The sequence below is a fragment of the Hoplias malabaricus genome, chromosome 2 (genome assembly GCF_029633855.1).
Source record: "Hoplias malabaricus isolate fHopMal1 chromosome 2, fHopMal1.hap1, whole genome shotgun sequence".
NCBI lineage: Eukaryota > Metazoa > Chordata > Actinopteri > Characiformes > Erythrinidae > Hoplias > Hoplias malabaricus.
Genome location: NC_089801.1, coordinates 63,278,916 through 63,297,952, shown reverse-complemented (window position 1 = coordinate 63,297,952; position 19,037 = coordinate 63,278,916). Strand labels below are relative to the sequence as shown.

Here is a 19,037-nt window from a genome sequence, read left to right as displayed (position 1 = left end):
GGGAATTAACAAAACAAACAGAAACAAACTCGAGGGCAAACAGGAATCGAAGAAATAACATGACTAGAAACAGAGCAAGCAAAACAAGACGAAACAACACTACATGAATGGGGCATGAAACGAGTAAGAGGAACGAGCAGGAGAAACGAAACAAACAATACGAAGAAGAATACGGAGAACAAGGCGAACATTACAAAGAACATAGCAAACGAAACAAAGAGCAATGAACGACACCAGGAAGTGAGGGAAGGGGACTTAAATACAATAACAAACGAGAAACACCTGAAATGGATAACAAGGGTAAAGACGAGGAGGCGGAACAAAGGTGGGGCATGAACATAAACAAAACAAAGCCATGTGCGGAGATGGAGACAGACAGAACCACATGGCGGGGAAAAACAAACAGGATTGGGCCAGGATGTGACATGTGCAGTGCTCCAAGCACTTTTCAGCGTCATATAGAGTAGCTGTTTGGAGACCAGAGATACCGGGGATAGCTCAGGTGGGAAAGAAAAAAAATCCACACGCTTGGATAAGACCAATAGAGCGAGTATATAGTATATAATTATTTATTTTTACTTGTTTACATCAGCAGAGTTTAAAAATGTATATTGTAATTGAATTGCATTCACATAACTCCACGTGTAGGTGATACCTAGGCCTCAACAGACAATCAGGGGCTATGCAGGTCACCTTCAGCCAATCATCTGATTCTCAGCTGTGAGAATGAGAGCAAGCTGTCTGCTAAAATGATGGAAAAAACAGAACAATCAGCATTACACTATGATATGGAAAAGAGAATGTCAGTGAAGGTATCTATTAGGAGTCAGGAGCAGAGTGACTGAACGAAGGAGATGAGTTTTATCACTGAGATGAGTTGTTTATCAGATAAAAGAATTCTCGTTAATATATACTGTTATCATCCATGCTAATACTAGTTTGGTTTATCATAGGGTAATCACTTACCTTCCATCTGTGAGCTGCTGCAAGCCTGATGTCAGTGTGCTTAGCTTTGCTTTGAAACACAAAGCAATGGTGAGAACATATCACTTTTTAGATGCTCTGGTGCTATATTTCTGTTTCTTTCTAGTGTGCAAAAGCAGGGGTGTTGCTAAAGTCTATGTGTGTGAACTGAAGTGAGTAATGTTCTAAAGTTTTGAACATGTATATTGTGCCTATTATTTTATACTGATGTATATAAAAGAGAAGTTGTTTTATTTTTCTACTGCAAAGTTAAAAACTATTTTCAGATTCGAAGGATCCCAATGGACACTTTATTTCATTTACTGTGTGCACACTTGGTTGTTCTAGTTATTTGGGTCATTGTTTACTGATTATTTTTGTAAGGTTGAACAGTTTCCTGTTTACTGTAAAAAAATGGTTCTCTGAATTAATTTATGGTTAGGTTAGAAGTATTAAACAATAATAACCAATTAGTCAATAGTATTTAATAATATTGAGTAGCAGAAATGCACATTTTTAAGTTAAATTAAAAGTGTATGCATACATTTAACATTGGGTTTATGAACTTAAAATATTAAGGCAACTGACCGTCTTGATTTTATTTTAGTTGTGCTGGTTTATTCAGGTTTACAGTGCAGGAGATTCTCAGACATTTGTTGCAGCACCTGAAGTAGGGAATCAAAGTGTGGGTATAGTTGGTGACTTTGAGTTAAGAGAAGAGGAGGTTTCAGTTGTGGAGTGTGTGACGACCTATCCAAAGACAAAGAGACAAAACTCCAATAGATGTTCAAATTTGGACCAATAACAAAACCCAGAGGCTGGTACAGGGCGCCAGTGAGAGACTTTCTGCTTTCGAGGGCAATCTGATGTTATTGTTAGTCCAAAGTTGGGAGCTTTAAATGTTGCCCTGTTAGAAGTCCTGTTTAGAAGGTTCTGCTATTATCTTCTTGGTATGTAGTTATGGAAAGTCAGAATAATTGTAGAAGTGTATGAAATTATTTTATTGTTTTATAAGTATTTTGGACAAACAGTGAATAAATATGTCCCATGAAAAATATTAATGGTAAATTAATACTGATTTCTGTGTCACAGGATGTCAAGCTGGAATTATGTACCACTTTGGTGGTATTTGGGGTAGTCAGAATTGATAGACACTGGAACAAAAGCACACAGAGAAAGGCTCCATATGCTGTCTAGTGGTTGGCAACTGAACTGTTGGGTGGGTGTGGTTTAAGAGAATTTCTTGATGAGCAGGTAACTAGAGGCAGGTATACTAATGAGTGGTTTGTTATAGCAACCCTGACAGAACTCAGGTGATCCTGACCTCAGGTGTAATTCAAGATCAACCAGTAGGTCAATAAATCAAGCTTTATTTCAAATTTTAAGTATACAGAGAGTGCCAGCTGATTTTGGTGTGGCCAAGCCAACACAGATATCAAGGACTGAAATAAATAGAATATAATCATGATAAATGATCAAATAACTTCAAACATGGAACTAAAATAAAAACATAATTTCAAATCCACATATTCAGGTTCTCTTTTCTAAACTGTTTGAACACATTGGCTGTCTATTACTAATGATAGTCAGGATGTGAGTTAGGGCTGCATGATTAATCGTATTTTTATCGTTATCACGATATGAGTTTTTGTGATAAACATCGAAAAATGTGTCAATAATGCCTTGAATAACAGCAGACTCAAAGTGCATTACCAGTGTTCATTACCCTCTTGCAGCATCAGAAGGAGCTTGTTAGGCTGCAGACTTTAACCACTTGATGTAACTGAGGCAAAACTGTGGGGAGGGCTACAGTGAGTCTACACTCTAAACACGCATGACCTGAAGATGAGTGCAGCCGTTTGCCAAGTGCTGAAAAACCTTTTGAAGAGCGAAGACATAAGTGAGGAAAATGTTGTAATAAAAAGGGAGACACAGTTGTCTGGTAATACATTGGTTTTAAACGAGATGGCCATGCTCAGTCCTTGTAGGTACCATCACAGCTTTACCATAAATTTAATGCAGTGTTTTGCAAAGCAAGGCGATGAGGCCAGTCAGTCATTCCTGTGTGCAAGAGATATGCGCACAGACAGAATCCTTCTTGGCTGTTCTGGGGCACGTTCCCGATAGCACAAAGCACACGAGATGCTTCTGCCACATTTTTGTGATTGGTGAAATGTGCTAAAGTTTGGGAACTATTGACTTAAAGTTCAGCCACAAAGGTATGAAAAGGCTTTTGCAAAATCTAAAAGCCCTGTTAAATCTACCTCTCATCACGATGCAGGTCCATGTGTAAAACACATCTCCAATCAGCAAATATGCTGGTTTTCTTAGCCATAAATTTATAATTTAAAGCATTAGGTTGAATGATAGTTTGTCGCTCTGTAACTAAACATGAAAGAAATTATTAGAAGTCAAGAGAACTAATGTAAAAAAGCTGATTCTCTCTGTATATTTGGAGGTGTTTACATATTTACATTCAAAAGTAGTTATATCATGTGATAACTAACTATTCAACTGGGTTTATTCAACTCCAGCATATACTTTGGATTAAATAATGATTCATTCATGGTCTTTATTTGAGCTGAATAATCCCTGTTCATTGTTGTCAAAGGAAGTTATTTTATAGGGTTTATGGCCAACTAAGTTTTACAGTGTAGACCTAACATAAAAAAAAGTAGATGTTTTGGTGTTTTATATGTTGGCTTTGTTGGTTTTGTGATGTTGAGCTCCAGCTATAGTAACTTTGTATTAATAGGATAAATTAATAGATATACATATTATATCTATTAAGGGCGGCACGGTGGTGCAGCAGGTAGCGTCGCAGTCACACAGCTCCAGGGACCTGGAGGTTGTGGGTTTGATTCCCACTCCGGGTGACTGTCTGTGAGGAGTTGGTGTGTTCTCCCCGTGTCCCACTCAATAATGGGAAGTTTTATTAGCTGTACTCTGTCAGATTTTCTTAGGAGCTATTAAGTGGCATTTTGGACAAACTGTGTATAATTCTGCTACATCTATCAGCTGACGTGGTGGAATGACGGAGGCGGATGTAAGTGCGATAACACAACAGATTTAATAAAAGTAAGAAAACCAAACAAACAATGGACTGTACAAACTAAACTTGACTGAACTAAAGTTAACAGAAACAGGACTAAAAAGTAAGCGAAGACTAATTAAACAGAATAAATATAAATGAGTTCAAACGGAGCAGAGAAAGGGTTACAAGCCAACAAGGGAGAAACTTACAAACAGACCAGACTTAAAAGGAACAAACAGGGTGTATACCCTGACCAGACAGACACAAAGCCATAAGCAGACCAAACAAATAAAAGAATGGTAATGTCCAGTCAAGAAACACTGAAACAAGGGGACTAAAATACACAGCACCGGAGAGGAACACCTGAGACTGATAATAAGGGGGCAGGACCACAAGGAGGCACATGTGGGAACAGAAATGACAGGATGACAGGGCAGGGCTAAGGCAAAGACAAGGGAGGAGACAGGAACAAAAGAATAACAGAGTCATGTGCTCCTAGCAAACAAGGAAACAAGGGAGACAGACAGCAGGAAAGCACAAGACAGCATCAGAGTGTGACACATGGCCTATAGAACTGGCTTGTAATTGTGCTAATTGTTTTTGCCTGATTTGCTGCTCATTCATTTTGCTCATTAACTCTCTCCTCTTGAGTTCCTTTTATTTTCTGATCTCTTTTGCCTTCTCCATGTTTCTGATTTCCCTTTTCATTCATTTTGTTCATTAACTCTATATTCTTGAGTTCCTTTTTTTTTCTGAGCTCTTCCTCCTTCTTCTCAATGTTTCTGATATCCCCCTCTATCATATTCCTCATGAACTCTATCATCTTGTGTTCCTCTTCTTTTCTGATCTCTTTCTCCTTCTTCTCAATGTTTCTCTTTTCCTCCTCTTTCATTTTGCTCATTAACTCTATCCTCTTGTGTTCCTCCTCTTCTCTGATCTGTCTTTCCAGCTCAGCTCTTACTGAAGTTTCCTTTGCTTTGATCTCTTTAATCTCTATGGTTTTCTTCCTCTCCTCTTCCTCTCGTGTGTTTCTCTCAACCCTCTGATGTACTTCTTGTGTGTGAATGTAGCCCAAAGACTGGAACAACATTTCATTAATCTTTTTGAACAACGTTGTAACTTGAGTGGTATTGTCTTTCTGATTGTTGTTGAAGATGTGATATCTACCTCCACAGGTGTCGACAAGTCTCTGGAGCTCAACACTGTTACTGATAAAGTCCTCAATGGGTTTCCCTTCCAGCAGATCTCCACCAGTGAAGAGGATAATGGTGAACTGCAGAGCTTCTTCTCCAAACTTTTCCTGAATCCATTTGAGGGGATTCATCTCCTCCTCTGTGAATCCTCCCAGTCTGATCACCAGCAGAAACACATGAGGACTCGGATCCACCACAGAGACACAATCAGACGGATTTTGGTCTGATGTCAGGCATGTGTCCATTACCCCAGGAGTGTCGATTATGGTGATGTTCTGTCCAAAAACCACTTTGTTCCTCCTCTCACAGTGTGCTGTCACCGTAGACGCCTCCACTCTGAAAGCGTTCTCACCCAGGATGGTGTTTGCAGACACACTCTTCCCAGCTCCAGTTTTACCCACCAGCATCACTCTCAGTTCACGGTGGTTCACTTCAGGCCCTTAAACGACAGGAATCACTAATCAAATTATTTCACACAGGACAATGTAGTTAACAGCGGTAGGTTTTCTTACTGGCAATAATTTCTTAAACTTAAAAAAAGTTCATTAATTTGAATTTAAATGAAAATTTAATTAATTTACCTGGGGAACGTGTGTACCAATAATAGCCAATAGACACCAGAACAACTGCTGCTGGGCACAAAGCCATCCAAATGGAGGTACAGCTGTTACACTACAAAAAATAACAAGAAAAGTTCAGGAATGTTCTCAATATTTGATTACTCTACACATTCAGCCAATAAAGTGCTGTAAAATCACTTGAAACTGGACTGTAGCTAAAGCTCAACTCTATAAAGATCTACATGTCTCAGTTCTGACTCCTGTGTGGTTAATCCTCACATACCTCAATCTAGTCTCCTACAGTGGGGTTTAGTATTAAAACTGTATATTAATTAATACATTATTAGCATTGATCTTGAACAGAAACCATAGACTTTAATAATGCACTGTAAACATTTAACAGCTTCAACTTAAAAACGTACATTCAAAAGCTCCCTTAAAATTTTAACTCAAATCCAATTAGGAAAACTATTTATTTAAACTCGTGACTTTAAGGCAAATTTACCTTTGAATTCCTTTCTGCAAGTTGATTAGAGTTTAAACTGCTTGTTGCAGTTATTCCACACAACGAAGGTATTTAAGTTAAAATTAAAATTACTTTTTTTTTTTTTTAATTAATTATTGTGACGACCGGTGTCTCCTCTCTGAAAAGAACATCAGAGAACACAAACAAGTGACAGGCAGCATTTGGGCGTGGCTTGTGAAGAGAATTAGCCAGAACCTCACCAAAGCTGCAGTGCTTTATTCCGAGGATGAGGCCTAGTAAACATCCCATATTTTACTCCTACGCTCACGGCACACAACAATGAAAATAAAACCCCTAAATAAAAGGTGGGCCCACAGTGCATGCTGGGAGCTCTTCCTGAGCATACCAAAGCCCCACCCATGGCCATAACTCACAATTTCAAGATAATTCCACTACTTCATTTCCTCTTCATTGGAGTAATTTAAAAATTTGAGTTGAAAGGCTGAAAACTTAAAATCCAGTTGAAATCACAAAACTTAACCTAATAATGTAAATGACAAAAAATATGCTGTCATGACTTATGACTAAACTAACATCTTACAGTATGTAGCATATGATATGCATCAAAGCAGCAGATTTTTTGCCTCTGTGACCAAAGACAAGCAATCTTCTGTCTGTAGATTTGTATAAAAAGGTTTGATGCTCCTAGCTGACCATCATTAATGTCTACTGATATAGGTGCTCAGCAGGGCTACTACAATCCACCACAGCTGTGAATGATGCAAGACATTTACTGTGCCAAATATTAATGGCATATCACTTCATTTAACAAGACCAAGACCAAAACAAGACAAATCTAACAAGAGCAAACTTGAATACAAAATAAACTACATTAAACTGAACAGGAATAGAGAGGCACAGACAGGAAACAGCTGTGAACCAGGGTAGACATGGGTAAACTCAACACAGAGACATGGAAGCACATCTACACACACATGAAAAGACCAGAGAGCACTTAAAACAAAGGGGTATAAATGGAAAAGATAAACGAGGAAGACCTGGAAACACTAATGAGGCAGAGGTGGGACCAGGGCGGAGAGAAGAACAAACACAAACAGAGCCATGTGCTACATGAGCACATGGTAGGGACAGACATAGGACAGTAGAGGACAGGGCAAGGGGGGGCAATCTGTTAATGTAAAAATACACTCTGTTCTGTTCTGATGTATTTTCCGCAAAGTTACATGTAAAAAAATCTATTTCCTCAATCAGTCAAATAAATTCTACAGCTGCATATTGTAAGAATCATGATGCAGCTTTCAGGGACAGATGTTCTAAGCTTTTTGTGCCAAATTTTCTAATTCAAATTGGTCTCAAAGTGCTTGAAGAAGAATAAATGTTATCTCAGCTCTTACTGAAGTTTCCTTTGTTTTGATCTCTTTGGTTTTCTTCTTCTCCTCTTCTTCTCGTGTGATTCTCTGGACCCTCTGTTGTACCTCTTTTGCATGAATGTAGCCCAAAGACTGGAACAACATTCCACTTATCTTTTTGAACAACGTTGTAACTTGAGTGGTATTGTCTTTCTGATTGTTGTTGAAGACGTGATATCTACCTCCACAGGTGTCGACAAGTCTCTGGAGTTCAACACTGTTACTGATAAAGTTCTCAATGGACTCCCCCACCAGCAGATCTCCAGCAGTGAAAAGTATCATGGTGAACTGCAGAGCTTCTTCTCCAAAGTTTTTTTTAAACCATTTGAGGGGATTCATCACCTTCTCTGTGAGTCCTCCCAGACTGATCACCAGCAGGAACACATGAGGACTCGGATCCACCACAGAGACACAATCAGATGGACTCTGATCTAATGTCAGCCATGTGTCCATTACCCCAGGAGTGTCGATTATAGTGATGTTCTGTCCAAAAACCATTTTGTTCCTCCTCTCACAGTGTGCTGTCACCGTAGACGGAGACGCCTCCACTCTGAAAGTGTCCTCACCCAGGATGGTGTTTCCAGACGCACTCTTCCCAGCTCCATTTTTACCCACCAGCATCACTCTGAGCTCATGGGGGTTCACTTCAGGCCCTTAAACGACAGGAATCACTAATTACAATATTTCACACAGGATGATGTAGTTTACAGTGGTAGCTTTTCTCACTGGTAACAATTCTTTAAATTAAAAAAGAAAATTGAATTGAATGAAAATGAAAATTAAATTAATTTACCTTCGGGACATTTGTAGAAACAACAGAAGATAGACACCAGTATAGGTGGCCACAAAATCATTCTAATGGAGGTACAGCTGTTACTCTACAAAAAACAACAGGAAAGAAAAGTCCAGGAATGGTCTCAATATTTGATTAATCTACACATTCAGCCAATAAAGTGCGGTAAAATGATTTTGAAACTGGACTGTTACTAAAGCATAACTCTATAAAGATCTACATCTCTCACTTCTGACTCATGTGTGGTTAAAGTTTTATCTTAAACCTGAAACCTGGATACTGCTCTTTCAAATATTGTATGACCATCTTTTTTAAAACTGCAGCACTGAGTTTCCTGGGTACACCTTTCACAAACCTGGAATATGATGTAGTTTACATGTTGACTTGTTTCCAATATCCAATTTTATGTATTTTATGGTGTTTTTGTGGCCATGCCGAAGAGTTACACTAAATATATTTTAAACAACTGTGGTCGCAGATATAGTATGAAAGGGCAAACAACACATGAGGCAAGGGCAATATTAGTGCATGCAGTCTCTCTCTCTCTCTCTAAATGAATGCTATGGGTACATGACATTACACGTGCATCTAAATAAATAAGGATATCAATGGAAAGTTAATTTCATTCAAAAAATGAAACTTAAAAATTATATATATTCATTACAAACAGAGAGGAACAGTGTTTATTTATTTTAAAGTTGATTATTATGGCTCACAGCCAATAAAAAAAAAAAAAGTCATTATTTCAGAAAATTAAATTAATCAACACAGAACACCTGCAAAGGTTCCCTAAACCTTTAAAATGATCCCTTAGTCAGTTCAGTAGGCTACACAATCATGGGGAAGACTGCTGACTGATAGATGTCCAGAATCCAGTCACTGACACCCTCCTGCTGTATCCATGCATATTAATGGAGAGTTGAGTGGAAGGAAAATGTGCTGGTGTTGGTCCACTGTGTTATATCAGGTCCAAAGTCAGCACAGCCGTCTGCCAAGACATTTTACAGCACTTCATTCTTCCCTCTGCTGACAAGCTTTATGGAGATTTTCCAGCAGGACTTGGCACCTGCCTACACTGCCGAAATACCAATTGTATATAAGCCCCTTGTTTCAGTGTTGCCTTTGGTGAACATTTCATATCCTTTTTCCTCCTCCATGTGTTTCAAATTCCTTGTATTCTCTGTGTGTATTCCATATATCTTTCTGCACTTGGTGTTCCTGTCCCAGCTCCCAGGTCTTTGTATATGTTCTATGTGTTAGTCCTAGCTCTGTATCTTAGTTCTAGCTCTGTGTGTTTAGTCTTAGTTTACTGTGGAATATTGTAGTTCGGTGTAGCTCTGCTTTAGTTCCCATGTTTAACTTTCTTGTTAGATATTAGTTTTATGTGACCCAGTCTTGTTCATTCCCATGTTTGTTTGTTAGCATTTAGCGCTACCCTAATTTAGTCCTGTTTGGCCAGTCCCTTGTTTGTCTCAGTTTTAGTTCTCTGTAATTCTGTTTCTTGTTTTTTACCAGTTTCATGCTTCAGTCTAGTTATTACTCTGTTTTAGCCTAGCTTCCTTTCTCTAGCTGTGTTTATTTCTTTGTGTTCTTTATTTTCTTGTATCTATTTGCTTTGGTCATTCTTGGTTCTTCTCAGTCTTGTTGGGCTTTGTTTTAAATAAATTCTGTTACTTTGCATTTGTGTCTGCCTTCATAACATCCACCCACCGTTACACATTTACATTTTCTCCTGCAGAGGCTCAGCTACAGAGAGATACACTTTTCTACATAAATGCCCTGTTTCTTTATGAAGTACATTACTTACAGTTAATGAAATGTAAAGTTTTGTGTCACCGTTAAAATATAATCTTGTCAGTTCTTGTCATCACTAAAGTTTTCTCGTGTAAATGAGTTGCTTGAATATAATTTCAATTAGGTGTAATGTTCAGTTTTGTAGTTTCTTATGAACAGACAATAAGATAATTCTCAGAATAATTCCAAGATAATTCCCAGAATTCTGACATTATTCTCTGAATCTTTTTTTTTCAATGCCATGGCCCTCAAGATCTCCGTAGGTTCGTGAGTCTGAATTTTTAAAATCTGAATATTTCATCACCTCATAAATTCATGTTTACAAAATACCATATATTTAAATATATGAAACAGCAGATAAATACAATTCATATACATACATTTTAGTTATAACACTGAATATCATGTAATAGACTACAAAGTGGCATATACAGCGAGGTAGTTTCAGACACAACCGCAGTTTCCCTTGTACCCTGACATACATTCTGCCATAAATGTGTTTGTAGAGCGGATACAGACACCTCGCTTAAGAGTCAGACAGAACATAGTACAAGAAGAGGAGTCAAAAAGCGAGGTTTTCGGAGAACAGGAGGTAAAAGGCTAAATGTATTGAATGTACTGTTCTCCCCGGAATTCTGTATAATAAAAACTGTTTTGATTGTTCACTCAAACTCTGTGTTAACCTCTTCTGTTCCAATTATTTGCATCAACGAACACGCAGGACAGATTTGTCCACACTCTGCAGTCAGTTCAGAAAAAAATTAAACATTTCCTTGCAGTTGTTACATCTCATTTTTCTAGAGTGAAATGTAACCAAAGATGTACCTTATAATGTGCTCGCCATTAGAGAGAATCTGGAGTTAATTAATGAATATGAGTTTTATTGATTTTATCGAGGTTTGAACATTCAGAGAGGTGAGGAGTCCCAGTCCCAGCTAGCAAGATTGTATCGGCCCACACTCGGGCCAAATCACGCACGCCGGAACAAAAACACTCGGCCCGATGCCGGCACGCGGAGTCGGCATAGTCTCGGCCGTGGAGTAGGCCGATAGTTCTGGCCCGAGTCTGGGAAACTCTCAGCGCAGACTCGGCCGAGTGTTGTGGCTGAGGCGCGGCTCAAATGACTCGGCCCTAGTTCGGCAAGCCATAACTAAATCGCGATAAGCGGACCACAGCCGAGTTTGAGCCAGAAGCACGCCATTAGTGCCAGACTCGGCCCAGATCTGGCTCATTATCGGTTGCAATACTTTATTTCACACACACAGACCCCTCTCTTCCCTCAGAAAACGGTACAATCAGGTTCATGGTGAAATAACTGCTTTATTAAATAACTTTTACACTCAGGAAAAAGGTACATTATTTGTCACTAAAGGTACAAGTGTTTAAAAGTCCAGTTTTGTTCCTTAAAGGTACATTGCATTCTCTTCTCCGGTGGGAGACACGTTTGTAGTATTTCATTATAGAAATGTCATATAACAAAAAAACATAATAAAAGTCCTGGAGATGAAACAGGGTGTATGAAATCAACACATTTTAAAATCTACGATTATAATATAATCATGTTCCCTAATTAAATGTACAAATATGTACAACTGAGGGCATCACCACAATGACAACATCTGACAATGTAATATTAGTAAGTGTGCTTTTCATACAACATTTAAACAATGGAAACATACAGCAATTGCAATGTATACAGATAATACATAAAATAAATAAATAGAAAATACATTTGTAACTGGCATTGAAATTTGAAATTGGCCGTGTCATGATTTCCTAAATCCAATTAACATTCAAATAGTGTTTTCTACCAAACCAATTGGTTTTACACCCTAAGAACTGCCATTTAAATTCAGACTTTTCTTTAAAAATATACTATGCTAAGGCCATATAACAAATCGCTTAAAATTCACCAGTAGGTTTGGAAAAGAAAAATAAATAATAAATAAATTTAAAAAAAGGCAGAAAGGTACTTTAAAACAGTTTGAGTTTCACATTTGACACTTATTCATGGCACAAATCAGTTTGATCAACAGTTTGCAAGCCTCTGCTGTGTTGTCACACTTTGTCAATACCTCACTGCCCTCAACAATGATGGAAATATCAGCCGTATCCTCATCTCTGTCAGCCTGGACAACAGGGACCTTCAGGACGTGCAGTGTAGTGAAAGAACACTCAAGTGTAGTCACCTCAGTTGTACTCCTTGTTGAATTCCAGCTCTATAATTAAACATATAGAGATTATGTACATGTTCTGTTCTCTTCAATATATTTTCTATAAAAATATTTAATGAATAAATGTGAACTGCTTATGCATGCAGATTCATTAACTACAGAACTTCAAATGTAAAAGATTATCAGGTTATAGTACAAACGATTACAATTATGCTACAACCGATACTAAAGATCTCATCTAAACTTGAATTAACCTCCTATCTGCTTTTCTCCCTGCATTCACCTGCATTATTCACTGCCCCACTAGTTTTCTTACTGCAATGCATCTTTACATAATTACATAAAGAAAATGAATTAGTTCTTGTTCATAGTTAATTTTGAAAAAATTAACTAACTTCACAGCTCCAAAAATAAACTACTTCACATTCTTTTGTTTATTTTTTTTCTGTCAGTAAATAGGCTTCTATCGTTTTCAGTATAACCTCCTTCAACCCATTAATCACTGTACTCCCTAACAAAGGATTAGTGTGTGTGGAATTATGTATTTAAAACATTACATTACACCAAAAACCAGCACTGAGAAATGTGTTTAAGCGGTTATATTTCTTATTTTTCTTCTTATACTGAGGGAAGCGGTTCCGTGTGACACAAAAACCCACAAAAATGCTCACATCGTCTTTTAAAATACGCCATCAAATCACATAATTATTCAAATTAAAATAACTCATGTATGAGCGATTGTCATGTGATTTAAATGTTTTCTGTCAGAGAAAAAAAAGCTAGACTTAAACAGGTTATCGCTAGCTAAAGTTTGTCATTTGAAAAAAAAAACGGTTCAATATTACGTATGTAAGATAAAGCAGTTGATAGAATAACGTACGTAACATTAACGATGTTAACTACATTTGTGCGATACCAAAATACACATGTATCCAAAAATATAAGGTTAAACTGAAATACTTACGGGATGAAGCTGCTGCCTGAGGCCGGTGAGAGCTGCTCGCGCGCCGCGGTCACAGAAAAGAGCGCGAATCTTCATCGTCTTCTTCTTCTGTGTTTTTACAGCGGTTCACTTCCGCCACCTTCAGTTTTCTCATTCAGAGTTCATTCATTTTAAAGCTGCCGTCTTCAAAAACTTAAATAACAATGTCCTCCCTTCAGCACTGCACTGTCTCCTTATTAACAATATTTATCATAATCATTTCTGTCGTTCGTGTCCCAGTCAATATTCTAAAATAGTACAGTACAGAGCTTACCTTTAACTGTATGGCATTTAACAAGTTAAAATAATGATTAATTTATTTAACATCTATTACATCGTTTTCCAGACAATTACCAGTATTTTCTTTTACTTTTAGATGTGGGCCACATACGATTAATACGCAGTATTTAATAAAGTGCTCTGATCAGTGTAGTGTGCTAACTGCAGTGCCGCATTCACGCCGAGACGGCAGTCAGCCGACAGTACCGAGCCTGAGCCAGAATCGGTCCAGATCTACCTTGCTAGCTGGGGTAGTATTTAACATCTCCCTCTGAGATAAATGAGTGCTGTACTCACCTGATTATTTACAATAGATTCAGTAGATTTTACAGTTCCCTTCAGCTCTGTTGTCGCTCGCGCAGGACACACCCGGTTTCTCACCGCTGAACCGTTACTTTACTACTTTACTTTCACTTATGCGGGCAGACACGAGAGAGAGAGAGAGATATGCTTAGATTTGAATTGAGGGCGTGACAGAGATTAAAGATCAGAAAATGGAAGAACACATTTACCGCCAAAATAAATTTGAATTCCGACTGAATTTTGAAACCGAAAGTTAAGATGTAACGTTAGGTGTGGATAGTAATATTAGTTATTAATAACTAATTCCACTATTAATAACGCGAAATAAAGGTACTATGTTTTTTTTGTGATTTGTGCTTTTTAAAGCGACAGTGTTCATCTTCATTCTATTTTCTTGATATATTCATGTACTCTGTAACCTGAATGAACATCATCAGTATACTTTAGTTTTTAGTCAATGTATGTAAACTCAGTCTGATGATCCTCTTGTATTTCTCCTTATAACAATCAGTACATAGTTCAAAACCTAAAACTGTGATACAACAACTCAAACATGTGCAGAAATGAAATACCCATCAGACACTTACTACTTAAAATACTTTAATATAAAACTGAAAGGGCCTCTAGTTCAACAGTTTCTTCAAATGTTTGTGCTGATACTTTGATTTGAAACAACAGAGCATCTCCAAGGACAACATTCCTAAGGTGGAATACACTCTAAAATAAAACTGGACTATTCTTAACCCCCTTAAGGATTCATTTCTCACAGAGAGTGAGGGCAGGTGTCAGCAGAAAGACGTTATAAAAAATATATTCACAGTACACCCTCAAAAGGAGGGGAAACAATGTCAGCCATTCATTTATTTAATTCTGTTAATAACAGGGTGTACATCACTAAATACAACTGTTTCTGTCTGCATTACAATTTTAGACTTTAGTACAAACATGGTTATTGTTCCACGAATTAATAAAGTTTCAGAAATGTATGTATTTTTAATATAGGCAAATTTTATTTATGTTTTTTACCCAAAGGCATAAATCATGTAATTTGAACAAGTTTAAAAATATATAAACCTCTGATTTGTTTCAGACTTTCATCATGACAACACCAGCTTACATTCTTAAAACCCTTGGTGATTTGATCAATGATCATCTGCAGAGATTAAAATTTTAACTCATTGATTCCCTACCGAATGGATACTTACATATTCCAAAGGCAGCATTGCACAGGAAATCCAGACCAGAACTAGCAACACAAATCACTGCTTTCTACATAGAGAGAAATGCACACATTACAAGTCATTGCCCAGATCTTGAAGAAAATAAATCAGTATAAACTTAATGAAGTAGAGTATGAAGCAGAAAAGGAGATAAAAAGAAAAAAAATCCAGATCTTAGTTAGAACCTTTCAGAGAAGAGGAGACTCTTCGTAGGAAACTTGTGAAGAAGGAAATCTGTTACAGAAGAAGGAAAACTATTACATCCATCTGAATCTCTCTGAGAGAGAGTGAGAGCAGTGTAATACATTAATGTACAGTGATTTTGTATGTTTACAAATTTGCCATAACATGTATCTCACATGAGGATTTCAAATTGCTTTGTAGGCCCTGAATTAACCAGTTTATACTCCTTAGAGTGGTCCTCAACATGGGGGCAGCCATGTTTAAAATAAGTGTAATAAAGATTCACTGTAACATTTAAGCCTATGGGTGTCAGTATAATGGCTTCATATAATGGTTTCATGACGTGAAAAGAAAATGAGGAAATCTCATTGGTTCATTAAAACCACACCTCTGTGATGCAACACTTTCCACTCTCCAGCAGAGGACATCATCAGACTCTCTCTCTCAGACACAGGGAGAACTCCTCACAGACAGTCACCTTGAGGGGGAATCAAACCCACAACCTCCAGGAACTGTGTGACTGTGACACTACCTGCTGCACCACCATGCCACCCCTGTTACTTTTAGATATTTACATTACAGCAGGTAGTGTCGCTATCACACAGCTCCAGAGACCTGGAAGTCATGGGTTCAAGTCCTGCTCTGCGTGACTGGACAACTATATATTTATTTCATTATTAAGTAAATAGCTATTTAATTATTTTCAGATACTATCTCACTATTTTAAAAATACTGTCTCATTATTTTAGAGTTACCAAGTCAATATTTTACTGTCTCAGTATTTTGTGATACTGTTGTAATACTGTAATATTATAATATTATAATATTGTTTTATGTTGGAATAATATTTTGATATTTTGAGATGGTGTCTAGAATTGTAGTAGGTGGAGAAACAGAGAAGACCTGGATTTCATGATTTGTGAATCTGTGTCTGAAGTAGTCCTTGATGACAGTCATCAAGACACAGATCATGAACTTTGTGTTTTAAACCATTTACACAGTATCAGAATAAGCCTCCGGACCCTAGAGAGGAAACTACAAAGGAATCAGCTTTTGGCAGAGACACTCTTATATAGACAAAGCTGAAGTGGTATCCTTCATTGACCAGCTACAAACATTCAGCAGACCACACAGTTTCATGATTTACAACCTGGGAACACCATCTGGAATCACAACATCTCTCTAAAATAAGACAAACCAATTCTGCCACTCTGTACATTTATCTGATACACGCAACCCACCTGCTTCCCACTAACAGCCCATGGGTGGCCAACTACAGCCTGTGCCCATCTTAACCCAGCCAGCACCACATGGGCCCAGTTGAGTTTACTTCTACTTGAATAGTCCTATAAGGAGTAGAGTAATCTACTGCTGACTTGTTAGACATTTACATTTAGGTCATCTTTGTGTTTAATTTCAGTCGGTTACAAATGAGGAAGTTACTGAGACATTTTTGAGCATCTTCGTTTATTTCTTTTGTTTGGACTCTATTTATATTTTACCATAGAAACAACAGACTTACATTTACCTGATGAATCTTACCCCGACCCACCACCAGTCTGTATCATGTAAAAGTTGGAACAGTGGTGAACTTGTTTTTGAACTACATTTCCCACAATGCCATCACTACCAACTCATACACAAACACACACACACACACTCACACACACTCCCCATGTGCAGAAGGTTTTGACCCACTTTTTAATTTTGTCTTATTGAAACTCAGAGGAGAGAATATACAAGTAAATATTCTTTGTAAAGTCATGTAAATATTCTTTGTAAATTCATATTGTCTTAATGGAGTCGGCTCCTCCAAAAAGGTGGAGGTCTGTTCCATGGTTCTTTTCAGTGCAGACAGTTATCATTTGATGACTTCACAACATTTGAGTGACTATGTGCAGTTTTGAAAGGGACACCACAGATATTACTAGTAACTGTCTACAGGCCTCTAAAGTACATTGCTAATTTTATTAATGAATTTACAATTTTTCTCACTGTAGCACCAGACATACTCCACATTGTAAACACCTCTCTCATGCCGGGGGTTTTTCCAAGCTCACTAAAAACTGTAGTTGTAAAGCCTCTTCTAAAAAAGGATAATTTAGAATCATCTCAGATAAGTAACTACAGACCAATTTCTAATTTACCGTTCATTGGCAAAAATATTGAGAAAATAGTTTTCATACAAATCACTAGCTTCTTGTCCTTAAACAGCAGCCTAGACAAATTCCAGTCCGGGTTCCGATCTAATCACAGCACTGAGACTGCTCCAATTAAGGTAATTAATGACATTCCCTTAAATACGGAGGCTGGAAAGATATCTCTTTTACTACTACCGGATCTCAGTGCTGCCTTTGATACCATTGACCATAAGATTCTTATAGATAGACTCACAAACTGGGTTGGACTCTCAGGAACAGTCCTGAAATGGTTTGTTTCATACTACTTTGTAGCAATAGAAAATAATATTTTAGAGAACATGCCAATAACCTGTGGTGTACCCCAGGGATCTATTCTTTGTCCACTTTTATTTAATTTATACATGTTTCCTCTTGGCCAGATTCTACAGGACTATGGGCTGTCCTATCACAGCTATGCAGATGATACTCAGATTTACAAGGCCCTGTCCCCAAACGACTCTGGTCCAGTTGACGAATTAAGCAGGTCTTGAACACATCACTCACTGGATGGGACACTGAGGTATATTTAAACATAAGGCCTTAAGCGCAGTATTAAGAAATGTTCACTGTTTCATATGTTTAGATGTATGCTCTGTGTCTGTGTTCCACAGAGAGAAATGTTTAGGATAAGCTGTCAGTGAGGGTAATAGACTATAAATTTTACCCCTCCCATAGTCCCTTAAACATGCAAATGTAAACCAACCTCTACGTTCACCATATTTGGAAAGGAGAAAGAACCATATAGATCGGGGTCCTAGTCAAGAGCGGGGAGAGAGAGAATTTGAGCGCTGAATTGAACACTCCTCTCACGGGATCCTTAAGAACCCGTTAGACACTGTTTCTGTAAACAAAGATGTATTTACACCTTTAACCGTGTCTGCGGAGATTCTTTTCCATCACCTGTCTTCACAACACAGCAAAGTTAACAACAACACAAATTTCTGCAGTTGAATAAAGATAAAACAGAGATTATTCTATTTGGGAACAGCAATGAGAGACAGATTAGCAAAAGAAGAGATCGCATCCCCCCATCCTCAAATCCTTACACTGGATACCAGTCTGTTAAAGAATAGATGTTAAGGTGTTATTACTGGTCTATAAATGTCTAAATGGGGTAGGACCAGTGTATTTATCAGATCTGCTACAGAGATATGAGTCGAGCAGACCTCTCAGATCTTTAGGAACTAGTCGGTTAGTCCTGCCTCAGGTCAAAACTAAACATGGAGAAGCAGCGTTTAGCTCCGGCGCATTCTTAAATGGAACCAGCTGACTGAGAATATTAGAAGAGCCTCGACTTTAGACACTTTTAAATCAAGGACTTAAAACGTTCCTGTTTGAGCAGCTACAGCTCAGTCTAAAATACTCTGCACTTTTATTCAGTAACAGCACTTTAGTTCTTTTCTTTTATTGTATCATTTTAAATTATTAGAATCATTTTTATCATGTTTTCTGTTACTTTTTTATGTATTAAATCTCAGTACAT

General features: G+C 37.7%; 1 protein-coding gene across 1 annotated transcript; it reads right to left on the bottom strand.

Moving 5' to 3' along the window:
* Window positions 1–4,117: 4,117 nt before the first annotated feature.
* LOC136687124 (GTPase IMAP family member 8-like) lies at window positions 4,118–14,075 on the bottom strand. Its single transcript, XM_066661384.1, has 5 exons — window positions 13,966–14,075; window positions 8,440–8,524; window positions 7,632–8,299; window positions 5,772–5,862; window positions 4,118–5,629 (listed from the first exon to the last, which is right to left on the bottom strand). Exons 2-5 carry the CDS (start codon window positions 8,498–8,500, stop codon window positions 4,614–4,616), a joined length of 1,836 nt encoding a protein of 611 aa, XP_066517481.1. The 5' UTR covers window positions 8,501–8,524; window positions 13,966–14,075; the 3' UTR covers window positions 4,118–4,613.
* Between the last annotated feature and the right edge of the window lie 4,962 nt (window positions 14,076–19,037).